We start from the raw sequence: 15,930 nt of genomic DNA, 5'->3' as shown, positions 1-15,930 counted from the left end.
ACTAACATTGAGACAATAAACTTCGAGCAGTTCTCACCTAGAGGCCTAAGCGATCTCAGTGGGACACAGCAATGACGTAATCCCGCGAGAGACATCTGGTCTCCCCACAAGCTTCATGGTCCTTTCAATTTCACAACGCCCCAAATCAAACGCAAATTTATTCTAGAGGTTTTAGGTTGCACGAATTTTGTGACAGTAAAGGTTTGTCACACATTTGCGTCGACCCCCCAGCACTGCATTGCGTCGTGCAGCACAGCGCCTTCCCATTGGTTCGCCGTGTTGCCACAGCAACAGCTCGCCGCAAACATTTTAACAAGACGATAATTGTCGCAGTCGCACTCGAAAGCAACTGTGTGAACGAGCCTTTACAACTTCATCCGTCCCTGCAGAGTTCCGCTTCCCCAGAGTACACTCGGAGCTTAGGCCGAATTCGCAAAACATACGGATTGATGCCGGGGAAAATATAACTGTTTGGAGCAATATTTGAGCCTGAAGATGCGCATCCCTGGGGGCGGCAGATATCGTTCCAAAGTGTCCTCCTTTGCTCAAGATTCCAACTTATTCCATGACCTGATTGTCGAATTGGATCCCAAAGAACTCCCTCGCACAACAAACACAATGAACGGAGTCCTATTGCAACATTTATTTCTGTATACCAAGAACCACCCAACACAGCAATGGTTTTCAGACATACAAAGTACAAAACAGACAGCACTCCCGCGAGTGTCGTGTACAAGTCCTCTGAAAAACGCCAACACAACAACGGCACAAACCCTCTCGTCCAATGCAGGGGGGGGAGAAAACGGCAATGGCTGAAAAGTGGAGACGCTCCACAGACGAGAACGACAGCAAAATGCCACGGCAACGGCCGTGGTGTTTTTTAAAAATAGACGGCGTCGGTTCTAAGGCTCCACTCGGAAAGTATTTACATCGGGTGTGTACAACATTCACGTACCAAAATAGCTTGTAGGTGTATTTGAAAATGCAGCTGTCCACCGTTGTCCAGCTCCAACATCTTTAAACGTCGTCATCTCTACTTTCTTTTTTGCTCCTTGAAAGACATGAAAAGCTCACCCAGATTATCTTCTGCATGATTCGTGACTCGCTTTCCTAACTTGTTCCGAAACAGTGGTAAACTCTTAATCTTAATTTTAACCTGAATTGCGAGGCATTACTGATGAAACTTGAAACACAAAGAAAGAAAAGCACCATGTACAGCAAAACTGCGACATAAAACCTTAGAGGGAACTAGAAATAATTTTTTTCTTTTGCTTGCACAGGTAACACTCACTAGATAACAATTTACAGATCCTTTGCCACAGTTGGTCAAGGATCAACATAGAACATACAAAATCCCTCCTTGTATCCTGACCTACGAGTCTATTGCAGAAATCCATAACACGCAATGACAAAGATGTCGCAACACAAGAGCTAAGCACCGACCCTACACGCATCGCAGCAAAGCTCTCCACTCACTTAAAAGGACTGGACATGCTCCTTGAGGCTGTCGGTAAAAGTTTCGGTACTTCGCTCCCAATTGCAAAGAGGCCCCCTAGAAAAATGGACATGCGCTTGAACCGCCAAGAGAACACGCATATTTACCCATGTGACAAGACGAGACACCATTGAATTGTTCCAAAGATCAAGAGTAGACACTGGTGGCTGAACACGTTCAAAGGAGGAAACACACCCCGAACTACAGAGAAAAACGGGTCGGCTGGGGGAAGGGTAGGTGGGCGGGGGGGGGGGGGGGGGGGGGGGGTCAGGCAAGTTTTTGGGAATCTCGGAGAAAAGGCCCTGCCTTTCTCCAAGCTCAGTCTATAAATAAGAACTTGAACACCTGGCTCAGCACCCACTCAATTGAGGCACGACTGGAAGCACTTCTTTACAGCGTCTCTGCAAGAGAACAAAAAAACAAAACAAATTGGACTGAGCACTTGCGTGGCCTCTAGGGATTTAAGAAAATGGTCAGTAGGGTGCTCACCTTGCAAATGGAATGTAAGAGAGAGAGTACCAGGTCATGGCGACAAACTGGATGACGCAGAAGACGATGGTCAGGGCTGGGTTCTTCCACTGCATAAGCAAGCCAGGCGAATGGGTGCATTCTTGTAAGACAGTGTCACATGGTCAAACTAGACTAAAAGTCATTTCTCCTCGTTGCCCTCTTGCAACGCAAAACTAGTGCACCTTCAGTGATGTGATTGGCCTAAGCCATTTTGGAGCACCTTTCAGAACAGCCAAAACGGTGTTTTGGAGCAGCAAAAGTGGCCTCTGGAGCAGCCATAACAGTTCTTTGGAGCAGCAGAAGTGGCTTTTGGAGCAGATATTCTTAGAAAAATAAAAATATTTGTTTTAAGTGGTGGACAAACCAAGGGCACGTTTCTCGCCGCAATAAACAAATTATGGTCAAGCTAGACCACCTGGGAGTCTTTCAACATGTAACTGAAATGCCAATGACATGACACATTTTGAAATGATTCAGCTAAATGATACATATATATGTACCTTCTATAGATAAATAAGAACCAAACTGCACACATTAAAATTTATTTGAAAATGATCAGCTTAGTGGTAAATATCACAGCAGTAGGTACTAGTTATATAATATAAAAAAGGGAAGCAATCTCCGACTGATGAAACACGTAACTACTGCAGAGCAATGCGAAATGTTACACAAGACAAAGGTGCATTACGAGACTTAGCAGGTGCTTTTCTTTTCATTTTTTGAAACTTTCTGCATGGCTGCTCCAAGCGTCGCTTTGCCTGGCACTTTGGAAACCAGTAAAACGGCGGCAAACGGTTTTTCGGAATTGCTCCGCAACGCCTACAGCACTGTACACTTATGGGATCTCTCAATGTCTCCAAAGAGACATTGAGACATCCCAGAAGTGTACAGTGCTGTAGGCGTTGCCGAGCAATTCTGAAAAACCGTTTGCCGCCGTTTTACTGGTTTCAAAAGTGCCAGATTTTCATCAAGAGTAAGCAAACATAAAACAATGGACCACAAGTGCGCCGGCTGGTGCCTCTGTCATGCAATCATGTTCGCATGCACATGAGGGCAACTTCGGCAGGCTTGCAGTTGCACGTGCTTCGTCGTGCGAGTGGAGATGGCTGTTCGACCGAAACCATGCCACTTCGCTCCGTTGCCAACTGGTTCCCACAACTGTATGCACAACGTAACTGTCCAGCATACGATAAAAGAGTCCAGCGGTACGTGCTTGCAAGGCAGGCAAGCAGGGTACATGCTAAACACACACAAAAAGAAAACCCAAGCGCATTGATGCAAGACATAGCGAGCCAGGGTCAAAAAGTTCTTGGAGCGCTTTGTGCAACGACTGAACTTGAGACAAACAAGCGCGCTGTACGGGTTCAGTGTGCATACATTGCCTTCTTCGTTTTAGCTCACTTCTCTTCACCAACTTTCTTTCGCGGAATTTTTCACGTACCGGGGTCCCTTTCGAAAGAAAGCCCACCAAGAGAAACCTATGTAATCAATACTTTGACACAGCAAACTGAGTTAAAGAGGGGTTCTTGTAGTAGCGTATGATTTAAAAAGCAGAAATGTTGAAGAACATGCAGCAGTCCTTACATTTCAGTTTAGAAAGCGCCACATCTGCAGTGACGTGGGGACGGCAACAACCGACGTTGCGCCACCACGGTGACTGACAGGCAGAGACCAAATATAGTTTTCCCACAACCGTTGCTTTCAGGAGCGAGTGCTTCAGCTCACAAAGTAACTCCCGCCGCGCAAAAGCGCGGTTTCGTTTCACAGTATGACGGCATGGCTGGCCTGGTACCTGGTCCTCTACTGTCTGAACATCCACACATGCCCGCGTCTACCGTTAAAAATTTTTTTTTAAAAGACATGGGACGATGAGAGTGCGAAACGAAAGACGGCGAGAAAAACTAATGGGAAAAACCATGCAAGACTGAAAGGACCACCGATGCAAAGTACTTTGAGTCGGGCGGCCGCTTGCACCAGCTAGCTCACGCATGCTCAATTTTGGTACTCAGTTTAGTTTCGGTTTCGAAAGGCAAACAAAATTGGTCCTTTGGCGCAGGCTTGGTGCAGATTACCCATAATTTGGGTAATCTGACGTAGCAGGGTTAGCCCCTTGGCACAGTTTGGCGCAATTGGCGCAGCAATCAAATCACTGCACTTTGCAAGGGCACTAGAGTGAGTCTTTTTATGGATCAAACTTGATCACCCTAAGCATCCTAAGAAACCCAAGATTACAGTCTTGCGAGGCCTTTTTCCCTATTAAAATGCAACCAAACATTGCGACAGACCGCTACTAAAATTGAATAGTAGAAAAAGAATGTGTCACCATAAGGGTGTGTCGCAATGTTTAGTTTTTCTTTTAATAGAAGAAAGCCACCCACAATTGTAATCTTGAATTTTGCAGAATGTCCAAGATTGAGTTTGCATCATAAAAAGGCAAGCTCATAAACCACTGTAGGGTCCCCTTAGGATTATGAGCCCTTTCTCATCAGAGCTGTTAGGCACCTAGACAGTGTAGAAGTTAAGTGCATCATTCAATTTCATTCCCAAAGGGATTTGAAAAAAAAAAGTGCAACAAACAAAAGGATTAGTATTGTTTGAATAAGCAACTCATGGTCATGCCGATTAGGGCTGTCACAACTCCGTCTGAGATGAGGATTAAACTGGGGAATGGGCAAACTAAAGTAAGAAGAATAAGCAGACTCACCCAGAAAGCTGCCATGAGTGTCAGTACCAGGAATGCCTGTAAGCAAGGCATGTTTGATAATGTTGTGAACCATATTTACTGCAAGCAGAGTTACAATTAATCTACCAGCGCATGATGCCTCTCCGCTTCCTGAGTGCCTGCTGTCCCAAACCATCACATTCTAACGGAAATGTTTTAACAACTGAACTTACCTGCACCATTTGCCTAGTTGCTTTTTGTAGGTGGCTGAACTATGCATGCGGGCACTATGCTGTATGTACAGCACATATTCAAGACACTTGATTTGTGCAAATGCAAAAGGTGATCCCCAAAACTTGGTCTTAACTCTTTCCGTACCATTTTCATAGGCCTTCAATCAACTATCGATCACCTGCTATCTATAGTTTCCGCGCGCCGTCAAAACTCGAATGTGGCCCGCAGGAAATGTTGCGCCATCTCGTGAATACCCGACAAACTGACAAACTGCAACGTCAGTTTCGATTTCATTTGCCGCCTTCCCCAAAGATGATGAGCTATCAAAAAGATTTTTCTGCATGGCGGTGGCACTAGTCAAACATGGCGTCCCGTTGACACTGGGAACTGCTACAAAGGCAACCTCAACCAGGCGATTTGACTGCTTTTGCCAATTGTATTTTGGATAACAGCAGCAGTAACGAGTGTGGGTGACGTTGGATCATTTGATCTGAGCTCCTACAACGTTTCATCTCTGAGGTGCAGAATATAGACGGGTGCTTGTTGGAGAGTGCCGTTATAGTCTTCTAGGCTGTCCCGAGCCGGGGCACATATTTTATATGTGCCGCAAGTCATACAAACAGCAGCAGAGCAGAAGTTAGAGCAGTGCTATGACAAAACGAGGTTTCGTACGAAACAAGGTGATCTATACTAATATCCACCTCAAAAAACTTAGTAAAAAAAAAAGGTTTGACACCTTGCAGAGCATTATCATTTACCCCATCATGCGTTGAATTAAGATACATGTAGGTGCATCTTAGATTAGCTTTATGTTATTTTATCAAGACGTACACGCTTCAAACGCCAAAAGCATTCTCTCTTCCTTCGACAACCAAATCTTGTAAAACTACTTCGTGCAGAGCTCGGATAATCTGCAAAGGTACCCTTTTTGTTGATGTTGAAACAAGTATAGAGGATGTGCACCCTCCATGCAACAGTCTCTGAATGGCATGACGCCACGAAAGCACATTTGACGACGGTATCGGCTAGAGCTTTCTAACTTACAGAAGTGATAGTGGTATGCATGGAAACACATTGCTCATTTAGCTTTTTTTTTTTTTTTTAATCATAGTATGATTTGATATAGCAGCAAATGTTTAAACATTTTGCTTAATTTTTGCACAAATTCCAAGCATTTAAAGTAAAAAAAAAAAAATTGGCATTTAAATTTTCGGAAAATGGTTTTACACAATAGTGTCAACCTTTTTTACTTATTAAAAATGCAGCTTATTGGCTGCATGTTTATATGTCATAAATAGCCATGTGATGACTACTTGTTAAAATAAGTTGTTTTGACCATCCCTCAAAAATCGAAACTTTTCCCCATGGTACAAAAAGAGTTACCAGAGTATCTACTAAACTACTATGTTAAGATTTGCTGACTTTTCCAGTTTTTTACTGACTGTTTGGACTGAATTCCCTGGCCCTTTATAAAAGGAGGCAATCGGGAACTGCTGTCAAAGTATATTATGTAAGACCATTCACAATTTAAAACAACTGATGTAAATTTCAAGGCACAGAGGTTGGACAATTTGTGCTTTGAGTCATGTTTGTTACCATAAAGAACCATCGTGACTGGTTGTCTTCGGTTGCCTTACGACAGCGCTGCTGTGGAAACGAGATTCCTCGTCAATAAAGAGTGTCTTGTAAAAAACATCAAGGAGAATCTCTGACAGCACAAAGAGTATCATTGATGGGTGTTAGCAGTAGGTGTTGTGGCCAAGTCTGAAGGTGGCAGTGGATGCAGTGACCTGAAGTGTAGCAGGACTGCTTGTGGTGTTAAAGGGGTACTCCGGCGATTTTTTTATGGTCGCTGATTTGCCTCAAAATTGGCTCAACACACCGATAGACATGGCTCTACAAGTTCCCCAAGTTTTGTGTGAAAAGAAAAAACATTTGCAAAGTTATTGAATTTTCAAATTTCATTTTCATTGTGTTTCTCAAACCGTGAGCCACTACTGGCAACCATACCTCTGCAAACCTCACTCATGAGGGCCCTCACTCATTCTCACTCACCCTCATCTTCACAGGTGAGGTGAGGGTGAGTGAGTTTCTGAACCAGGAAAATTCATGAGGGTGAGTGAGGGCCGTGAGGGCTGTGAAGGCGGTGAGGGCGGTGAGGGCGGTAAGGGGTATGAGGGCCATGAGTGTGTGAGGGCGGTGAGTGGCGTGAGGGCCATGAGTGCGTGAGTGGTGTGAGGGCGGTGAGTGCGTGAGGGGTGTGAGGGCCATGAGTGCGTGAGGGCAGACAGTGGCATGGGAGGCGTGAGGGCCGTGAGGGCGGTGAGTGCATGAGGTGTGTGAGGGCCATGAGTGCGTGAGAACGGTGAGTGCGTGAGGGCCCCTTCAGATCGAGCATCTTTCTCAGCAATTTTGGTGTTAATGGCGGGTTGTTCTCTAGCTCTCCCTAGATCGACACGAGTTGCTGAGATCGGGTCCCGCTCGAAATAAGCAAGCAACTCGGAGCAATTCAAATACGTTTGAAGCGGCTGCATCCAATCAGGGACGCAAAATTTTCACGTGATACCTCGTGCCGGTGATGATGACACCGAAAGACTTGGTTCCAGTTTGAAATCGATCGTTTTTTGGAAATAAACTGTTTCAGAAAGGTGCATTAGTATTCTTAACGAGATTGAAATGCATAAAAACACGTTTATAATGCGCAATTGTGTCTAAATAGTGCAAAAAAAAAATTTTATGATGACGATGGCAAATTGCAGCGATTGGTTGCTGCGTGTGATCGCGGGCAGCCCGTGTTGCTGGTGTTGCGACGTAAAGTTTCTGGGCGAAATTGCCCCATCTGAAGCTAGCCAGAGTGGCGTGAGGGCCATCAGTGCGTGAGGGGCGTGAGGGGTGTGAGGGCCGCAAGGGCAGTGAGGGCAGTCAGTGGCGTGAGGGCGGTGAGTGGCGTGAGGGCGGTGAGTGGCGTGAGGGCTATGAGTGCGTGAGGGCGGTGAGGGCCGTGAGGGCGGTGAAGGCCGTGAGGGTGGAGAGCGGCGTGAGGGCGGTGAGTGGCGTGAGGGCGGTGAGTGGCGTGAGGGCGGTGAGTGGCGTGAGGGCGGTGAGTGGCGTGAGGGCGGTGAGTGGCGTGAGGGCTATGAGTGCGTGAGGGCGGTGAGGGCCGTGAGGGCGGTGAAGGCCGTGAGGGTGGAGAGCGGCGTGAGGGCGGTGAGTGGCGTGAGGGCGGTGAGTGGCGTGAGGGCGGTGAGTGGCGTGAGGGCGGTGAGTGGCGTGAGGGCGGTGAGTGGCGTGAGGGCTATGAGTGCGTGAGGGCGGTGAGGGCCGTGAGGGCGGTGAAGGCCGTGAGGGTGGAGAGCGGCGTGAGGGCGGTGAGTGGCGTGAGGGCGGTGAGTGGCGTGAGGGCGGTGAGTGGCGTGAGGGCGGTGAGTGGCGTGAGGGCTATGAGTGCGTGAGGGCGGTGAGGGCCGTGAGGGCGGTGAAGGCCGTGAGGGTGGAGAGCGGCGTGAGGGCGGTGAGTGGCGTGAGGGCGGTGAGTGGCGTGAGGGCGGTGAGTGGCGTGAGGGCGGTGAGGGCGGTGAGGGCGGTGAGCGGCGTGAGGGCTATGAGTGCGGTGAAGGCCGTGAGGGCGGTGAGTGGCGTGAAGGCTATGAGTGCGTGAGGGCCGTGAGGGCGGTGAAGGCGGTGAAGGCCGTGAGGGCGGTGAGTGGCGTGAGGGCGGTGAGTGGCGTGAGGGCTATGAGTGCGTGAGGGCCGTGAGGGCGGTGAGTGGCGTGAGGGCTATGAGTGCGTGAGGGCCGGGAGGGTGGTGAGGGTCGTGAGGGCGGTGAGGGCCGTGAGGGCGGTGAGTGGCGTGAGGGTGGTGAGTGGCGTGAGGGCCATGAGTGAGTGAGGGGCGTGAGGGCCGTGAGGGCGATGAGGGGCATGAGGGCGGTGAGTCTGTGAGGGCCGTGAGGTGCAGTGAGGGTGAGTGAAGGGCTGAAGGTGAGTGTGACTGTGAGGGCGAGGGTGAGTGAGGGGCTGAAGGTGAGTGTAGCTGTGAGGGTGAGGGTGAGTGAGGGGCTTAGGTGAGTGTGGCTGTGAGGGTGAGGGTGAGTGAGGGTGACCTAAAATGCCGACCTCTGCTGGCAACATTGAAGTGTGACAACAGAAATGGTACAAAGTGGGCAGTAAGCCATGTTCCCAACTGATTACAAGACGTTTTATGGTGGAGAAAGAATGTTTGGTAACTGATTCACTGAGAAGCACTCAAAAAACACTCGACATACTCTGTTTAAGACTACATGCACGAGCTGAAAGTCTGTACCATGTGTGACGTCACACCACTGAAGAGCGCGCAAACATTTGGATGCTGGTTTCGGCATCATCCTCATTTGTGGTTTTCCCAATTGCTATTTTGAATTTCCAGAAAATAAATAGCATACCATGACGACTGAAGTCCGGGAAGTCAGAAAATACAATTTGTTTAGGTAGCTCAAAAAACGACCGGAGTACCCCTTTAAGGCAGGTTCACACAATTGCGACAATTGCGTTCACAACAACCGAAACGGCAGGAACGACCAGGACACTGGAACAACCAGGACACTGGAACAACCATGACACATGATTGCTTTGGGGAACTACCTATTGCAACGCTTGCCATGCTGTGTACAGAGAACACTTGTCGCAGTAAAGTTGTCATTGCTGTGGTTTCGGTTGCTGCGAACACAACCGATACAAATGTGTGAACCAGCCTTTACTGTGAAGCCATGTTGATTGAAGTAATGAAAAATGGCAAAAAACTTCACAGTAAATTTACAGCAGCCTACACTTCTTACAGTGTGACTACAAATTGCCCTTTTGCTCATGTTACTCTAGGAGACCTTGCAGCACACTGTGCAGTCAGTGCTACTAGAATTGGCTTGCACAGGTCAAATCCAACTTGCGTTTTCAGAAATGCCCGAGTTTGTCCGGTCCAAGCTAAAAGGTATCTCTTTCGATAGCAACACTGTCGCTTGCACATGATTTCATATCAAAAATACAGCTGCAGAACACTCAGCACAAAAACAAGAACATGTCCCACATCTGGATGGCAAAAAGTGACAAAAGCCTGATGAAGCAATAGCCAATAGATGGGCATGAATGTTCCATTACGAAATTAAAAGTAGCGCTACAGACGAGGACAAGTAGAAGACATAGACACGGACAGGCGCTGACTCGCAACTGATATTTAGCCAACTAGCCCATCACATGATCTTTATAAATGTTACACTTTCCAGACGATGAAGGTGCAGTAGCCCATTTAACTGTATGTGGTTTGTGCCATTTGGCAACACCCTTTACTCAAGGCGATGATCCTTTAGAGGGTCACAGTTGTACTAGTTGCGACATGTCACACTTCACTGCAAGTCCCTGCACCACTTTCGTCCATCATTTTCCCGGACTAGACCAGCATTTTTATGGTTTCCCCGATAATTCCTTGACTATTGTATGAGCCTTAAATTTCCTGAAAATTTTAAGTTTCCCAGAGCTCATTCATACTTTCCTCAATGAAGTATTGTGTAACTTGGAGACAACTTTTTGTGGCAGTCCAGAAGAGAAGGGTGATTGGAACACGTGGATGCGCTTGAGCGCCCATGGCTTTGGCTAGGCTATCCCAGAAAGACGTCCCCTGAATAGAGGGGTGACTTTAGCTGGTATGTACTCCGGAAGAATGCCCGGCTAAACGTGCACAATAAATATGCCATCTGACGAGGTGATCTCCACTCCATCTTGGCAAGTTACACCTTGCACTGCCAACCTGACTATGTGCGCAATTATACTGCCAAGAAATCATTATGCTCAGAGGCACCCATAGAAATGCTGGAAGGGCCACTGCCGTGCACCAAGGCAAACTCACCAGCATGATGCAGGTTGCAATGGCTCTGGTGGGAGCAAACATCTTCTTGACCTGGTTCATTGGGCCCATCAGGAACAGTGTACTGAAAAGCAGGAAATAGCCATGTGACAGAATACAATTATGCACAAATTAAAAGCAGAGTCCCTCCTTTTCAAACCAACATTCATTTCCTGTTTTCAGCTCCATGCGTGTGGTTTATGCAGCTTTACATATCTAAATATTTTGCTGACCACAAATTATCAATATAGGTGCCTGCCTTCGTAAACTATGGCAATGGTAAGGTTCAATGGCATATTTGCTAATTATTATTGTGAAAGGCTGGCCATGAAGGTAGTACATGACCACTAGAAACTGGTAGCATCACAGAGCACTTATGAAGGGGGTATCCCCCCAAATTCCCCCTTTTATATGTTTCAAATACAAAGCTGTAATTTAATAAAAAGTTCAGACATGTTATCTGGACACAAACAGTAAATTTTTTCATTTAGACAAAAAAAAAATGCTAGGTTTCTTGGCAGGTCATTTGTGTCATTTTCCTTCCCCAATGGTCTTTAAACCCAATTTCTGCTAACCCACAAAAATACAGCTTGGGAACAAATATGACTGAGGCTCTCTCATTCTGATTTAAAGGGGCACTCAATTCTGAGACCATAAACTTATGGTGACAAGTGAATTTACGGGCTCTAAGCACCCTAAAAAAGACAAAACTTCACTCATGGGTGGCCAATTTCCCTATTAAAGACCTAATCAAAGATGGTGACACACCCCTCTTTCTATGTTACGCAGTAGACACCAGGAGGCATCATCGGACGGCATTTTCAAACAATATTTGCCGTATTATGTCTCCTACACCTAAAGATTTGACGTTTTTGTCAATATTATTTACAAGGCGCCTAAAAAGAGCAATCTCCACGCATTTAAATATTTTATTGCTCAAATTGTATGAAGTTGGTGAGACACAAGAAAGCATCCTCCCTCCCTCCCTCCCTCCCTCCCTCCCTCCCTCCCTCCCTCCCCCCCCCCCCCCCCCCCCCCCCCGAAAAGAAAATAGTGCCCACGTATCACGCATTTACACATATTCCTACTACAGTGTGTTTACTTGGATGTCTTGCCATCTAAAACTGGTCATTTTTATTAACTAAAGCCCAACAATATGCCACCAAAACCAAGCTTCTACAAAAAATCACTTAAGTGCCACTTTACAAGGAAGCTGAAGAGGTTCTTGAAAATAGAAATTGCTAGAGGTGAATTCTAGTGTATTTCTGCAGTGTGAATATTAATACCGCAAGCATTCGACCCGAATGTATCAATAGATTCTAGGAAAAGCGAAAAACCGACTGCTGGGTATGGCGTCATGCCCAGAGGTTTTAGCTGCCATGCACGTGCCTTTTGCGAGGGAACACGTGCAGTGTTTTTGACTGCTCGGGACCGTTCAGATTGTTGGGACACGGATGCATGTGCTTGTGTTGCAGATGTACAGCGCTGCTTCCTCCAAAGCCCCATTTTCTTTGCCCTCATACCTCTCTCTCCACCACACCTGGAGACAGGTTTATGAACCAATACAATCGAAGCTATATTCCTTCTTTTCTCCACACCTTTACAAAGAGTTTGCCCCGAGTACAGGCTGCCACCGGTGTGGTGGAGTTGTACCGCTTTTCGCACTAATTTCAAGAGTGTGGCCCACGCCGCTTACCTGCAGAGGGCCGTGAGATTTCCGAACGTGTAGAAGACCGCAAACATCTTCAGTCCTCCCGGGAAGGCCATGCATATTGCACCCTGAGGGGAAAAGTCGGGAAGGACAGGGTCAAATCGTAAAAAGGACACGGTGGAGCGCAGTGGCCAAGGCACTCCGACACGAGTCGCACCAGGGAAAAAAAGCCTCAATGCAAAACAAATGCATTTGCATGACTGATTGATTGACTGATTAAGTGATAAATCTACTGGCGAGTGACTACTACTTTGTTTTGTCAGCAAAGTATGTCAAATTCCACTTTAGTTAAACACTTCTGGTAAGCATTTGAATGTATGCCAAGTGGGCATAGGAGGTACGACTGATGGACACCTTTTCTCGAGCAATGCTTCGGCAGTAGAGTATGAACATCCTCAGCAGATGCTCATTCCAAAGTTTCACTGGCGTAGGAAGCCTCGTTGACCTTCTTCCGTCCAGGAGGCCATCGAAGGCTTTCAGCAAAGACCGGCACCCACGAAGGGAAACCCTGGTGTGTTTGTTTGTGAGTGTGTGCTTGTGCCAAAAGGCAACCTCACATTTTGCTGGATTAAAAGGAATACCAAAGCAAATATTTTGGTCTTTATATTTGGGTGAAATATCAACCATGCTACAAGACCATTCTAAGAACACTAGTCTTTCAACTCAAAATGTGGCAAAACATGTTTTTTGAGACAAATAAACTCTTTACGCTCAAGCTGGCTTCAGTGACGAGTGTCAGTCGAGTCAGCTTTCACAAGCTATAAAACCACGACACTGACTTTTTAAAATATTTTCTAAGTCAGCGAAATTTTGCGAGTCAATATTGTTTCTGGGCAATAAAACTATAAGGCTACTGCTCAAAATTCATTTAACATACGTACGGCCATATTTGTGTACTATAGTCACCGAGAGCTTAAAAATCTTAGGGCGCGGCAAATCCTGAGTATTACTCTGTAGCCAATGAGATTGCGGCATTAGCCGGCCCAAGAACCAATCAGAAAGCAAGAAGCATGAACAGATGCCCAGCCTTGCATTTCTTATGCAGTCAGTGGCTTTAGTGGTGTCCAACTTCGCTAAGTACCTCCCATTTGGCAAAATTGTGAGTCCACTTGGTTAAGGCGGTAGTCAAAGCGGTTGGTGGCAAAACACACGCAGACAGTGGGCAGAGGCGGTAACATCGTTCTCAACTCCCTACAAATGGTCGCAGTGGATTGGTGACAGTCACTCGTGTTTGGAGCGCTTTAGGCCACGGGGCTCTAAACCCTGGCCCGCGGAGGTCTTCCGACCGGCTTGTGGCTGGCTGTGGTCTTTCTAACGAAGCCCGGTCCGAGCAAGCCCGCTGCTACCGGCACAAAAAGTAGGCGCACGTAAAAAGAATGTTGCCACAATGCGCACCAACTGGGTAAACGAAGATACCAGAAAAAAATGAGAAAAAACTGCCATCGTAATGCCTGCCCTCTCATATTTATTGGACATTGTCATCACCAGTGTCACTATTCTTAGTCTCCCGTTTCATATCTGGGTAATTACGCATGTTAAAATTCCCTCGCATTCCCATGTATATTATGCTTAGTGTCCTGTGCCGTATCTATTGCATATTGTCAGCGTTCCATTATTCTCTTTAGTCTTCTGCCCTCTGCAAACATACCAAAGTTCCCATGCATTTTGGTTTATGCCTGGGGAGTTTTCTGGGTCGCAATTATTATGTAATGTTATAATTAGCTAAATACATATTTTAAAAATAAAGCGTATGTATTCATACACTTTAAATTATTTTTGTTTTTAAGTTTTTACTTTCTTTGTAAATTTTGTATCTATATGCCTTTTTCTGATTATTTATCTAGTTCTTCCTCATTTATATTTGCTTATTTATTTTGCAGCCCTCGAGGCAGTGAGGAATCCCCGATCTGGCCCCATAGCCAAAACGTTTGGAGACCCATGCTTTATGTCAACAAATTCATCTATCAGCAAAAATATGCTCCATTTAGCATAATGTTTTTGGCGACTTTATTTCCCCGAGAAAAAGATGTAGCTTGTTGATTGTCCATTCACAAATCACTAATAGGTTGCCAGGGTTAGGCGGATAACACCAATGTCCTCCCTCGTTGAGATTCAAGTCATTTTACGTCTAACAGACTCCCAAGTCATTCATACTTTGTTAACTGAACTCCCATCATTCTTCTGCCCCATATCTTTACAAAGAAACCTCGTAGTTCAACATTTGCAAAAATATCCTTATGATGTACTCACCACAAGTGAGAATACAAAGCCCAGGACGAAGCAGATTCCAAAGCCCTTTACTCTCGTTGACCAGCTGAGTGAAGAATTATCTATAATCTGAAAAAAATAAAAAGTAATGAGAAATAAAAAGTATGCCCCTTCCCCCATCCGATTATGTTCGCAGCACGGTCGGTCAGGCTGTGACAAGAAATGTGGTCTTCCAAAGAAATCCTTACCATAGACAGACCCTAAAGTCTCACCAGGAAAGAGGATTTGAATCAAAGTCAGTGAGATGGGCGCATACGCCCACCTATAAGTTTAGGGCCTGTGTAACGTCACAAATGGGTAAGAGCAGTAAATGATAGGTCGTTATCGGAACACATACTGATTGTCACAAACACCCCCGCATCGACCATACTTTCGCAGGTGTCACAAACTCGAAACCTTGTAAACGATCGCCTCCCGTCATAAGCGTGTGTCGTAGTATGATCTCAATCTACGGCTGTCACACTGTACGGGTCGCGGGGTGGGGATAGACGAGCAACATGTGTGCCCGTACTGAGCGCCTAGACTCCCATCTTGAGCTGTCGGCGGTTCAGCGCGCACCGCCGTTCGAAGGCAGCGACGCAGGGCGGATAGGTTAGGGCGCTGACCCACCTGCGTAACGATGCCCTGTTCCTCGTCCCCGCGTTCCTCTCCGCTCAGAGCTCGCTTGAGTTTGTCCATCGTCGAAGTCGTTCGTTTGTCGCTCCTCTGTATCGACCACACGCGACCAACACAACAGAAAGAAACGCTAGCGCTTACAGCAAACTCATAGCTCGCCGATAAGATCTTGACGTCGAACCCCGCAAAATAAACACACAAATGACGAAAAATAGAGGAAAGCGCCCGAAATAAGTAAACGAAACGCCGCACTACAGAAGCTACGAAACACCCACAAGTTGCGCTATCGAGGACACGAACGCATGAACCTGTCATTTACGTAAGGCTGACTACCATTGGTGAAAACAAATGGTTGCGAGAGGGCGCTACCAATGAGACCACAAAATTCAAAAATATTGCAGTCGTGATATTTTACACGGGGTACGCCGGCGACATAGGGTTATGTTGGTTATGCAACGCCTTTCCCGCCAATTTTATCCAAGTGCCACCCAATTTAATCAAAGTTAACCCAAGCGGCACATAATTTAATCCTTGCCCTACTGAATTTAATCCCGGGGTCAGTA

The 15,930-nt window shown here is 46.5% G+C and overlaps 1 protein-coding gene across 1 annotated transcript; it reads right to left on the bottom strand.

Annotated features, from left to right (window-relative positions):
- Positions 1-628: 628 nt before the first annotated feature.
- Positions 629-15,702, bottom strand: LOC8028946 (vesicle transport protein SFT2A). The gene is made up of 7 exons (XM_029970024.4): positions 15,362-15,702; positions 14,735-14,821; positions 12,470-12,552; positions 10,777-10,858; positions 4,710-4,745; positions 1,985-2,073; positions 629-1,896 (listed from the first exon to the last, which is right to left on the bottom strand). Exons 1-7 carry the CDS (start codon positions 15,680-15,682, stop codon positions 1,857-1,859), a joined length of 738 nt encoding a protein of 245 aa, XP_029825884.2. The 5' UTR covers positions 15,683-15,702; the 3' UTR covers positions 629-1,856.
- Between the last annotated feature and the right edge of the window lie 228 nt (positions 15,703-15,930).

This window comes from Ixodes scapularis, unplaced genomic scaffold, assembly GCF_016920785.2.
Source record: "Ixodes scapularis isolate PalLabHiFi unplaced genomic scaffold, ASM1692078v2 PGA_scaffold2__306_contigs__length_199485367, whole genome shotgun sequence".
Classification (NCBI taxonomy): domain Eukaryota; kingdom Metazoa; phylum Arthropoda; class Arachnida; order Ixodida; family Ixodidae; genus Ixodes; species Ixodes scapularis.
Note: the sequence above shows the minus strand (reverse complement) of the source record. Positions and strands in the feature narration are given on the sequence as shown.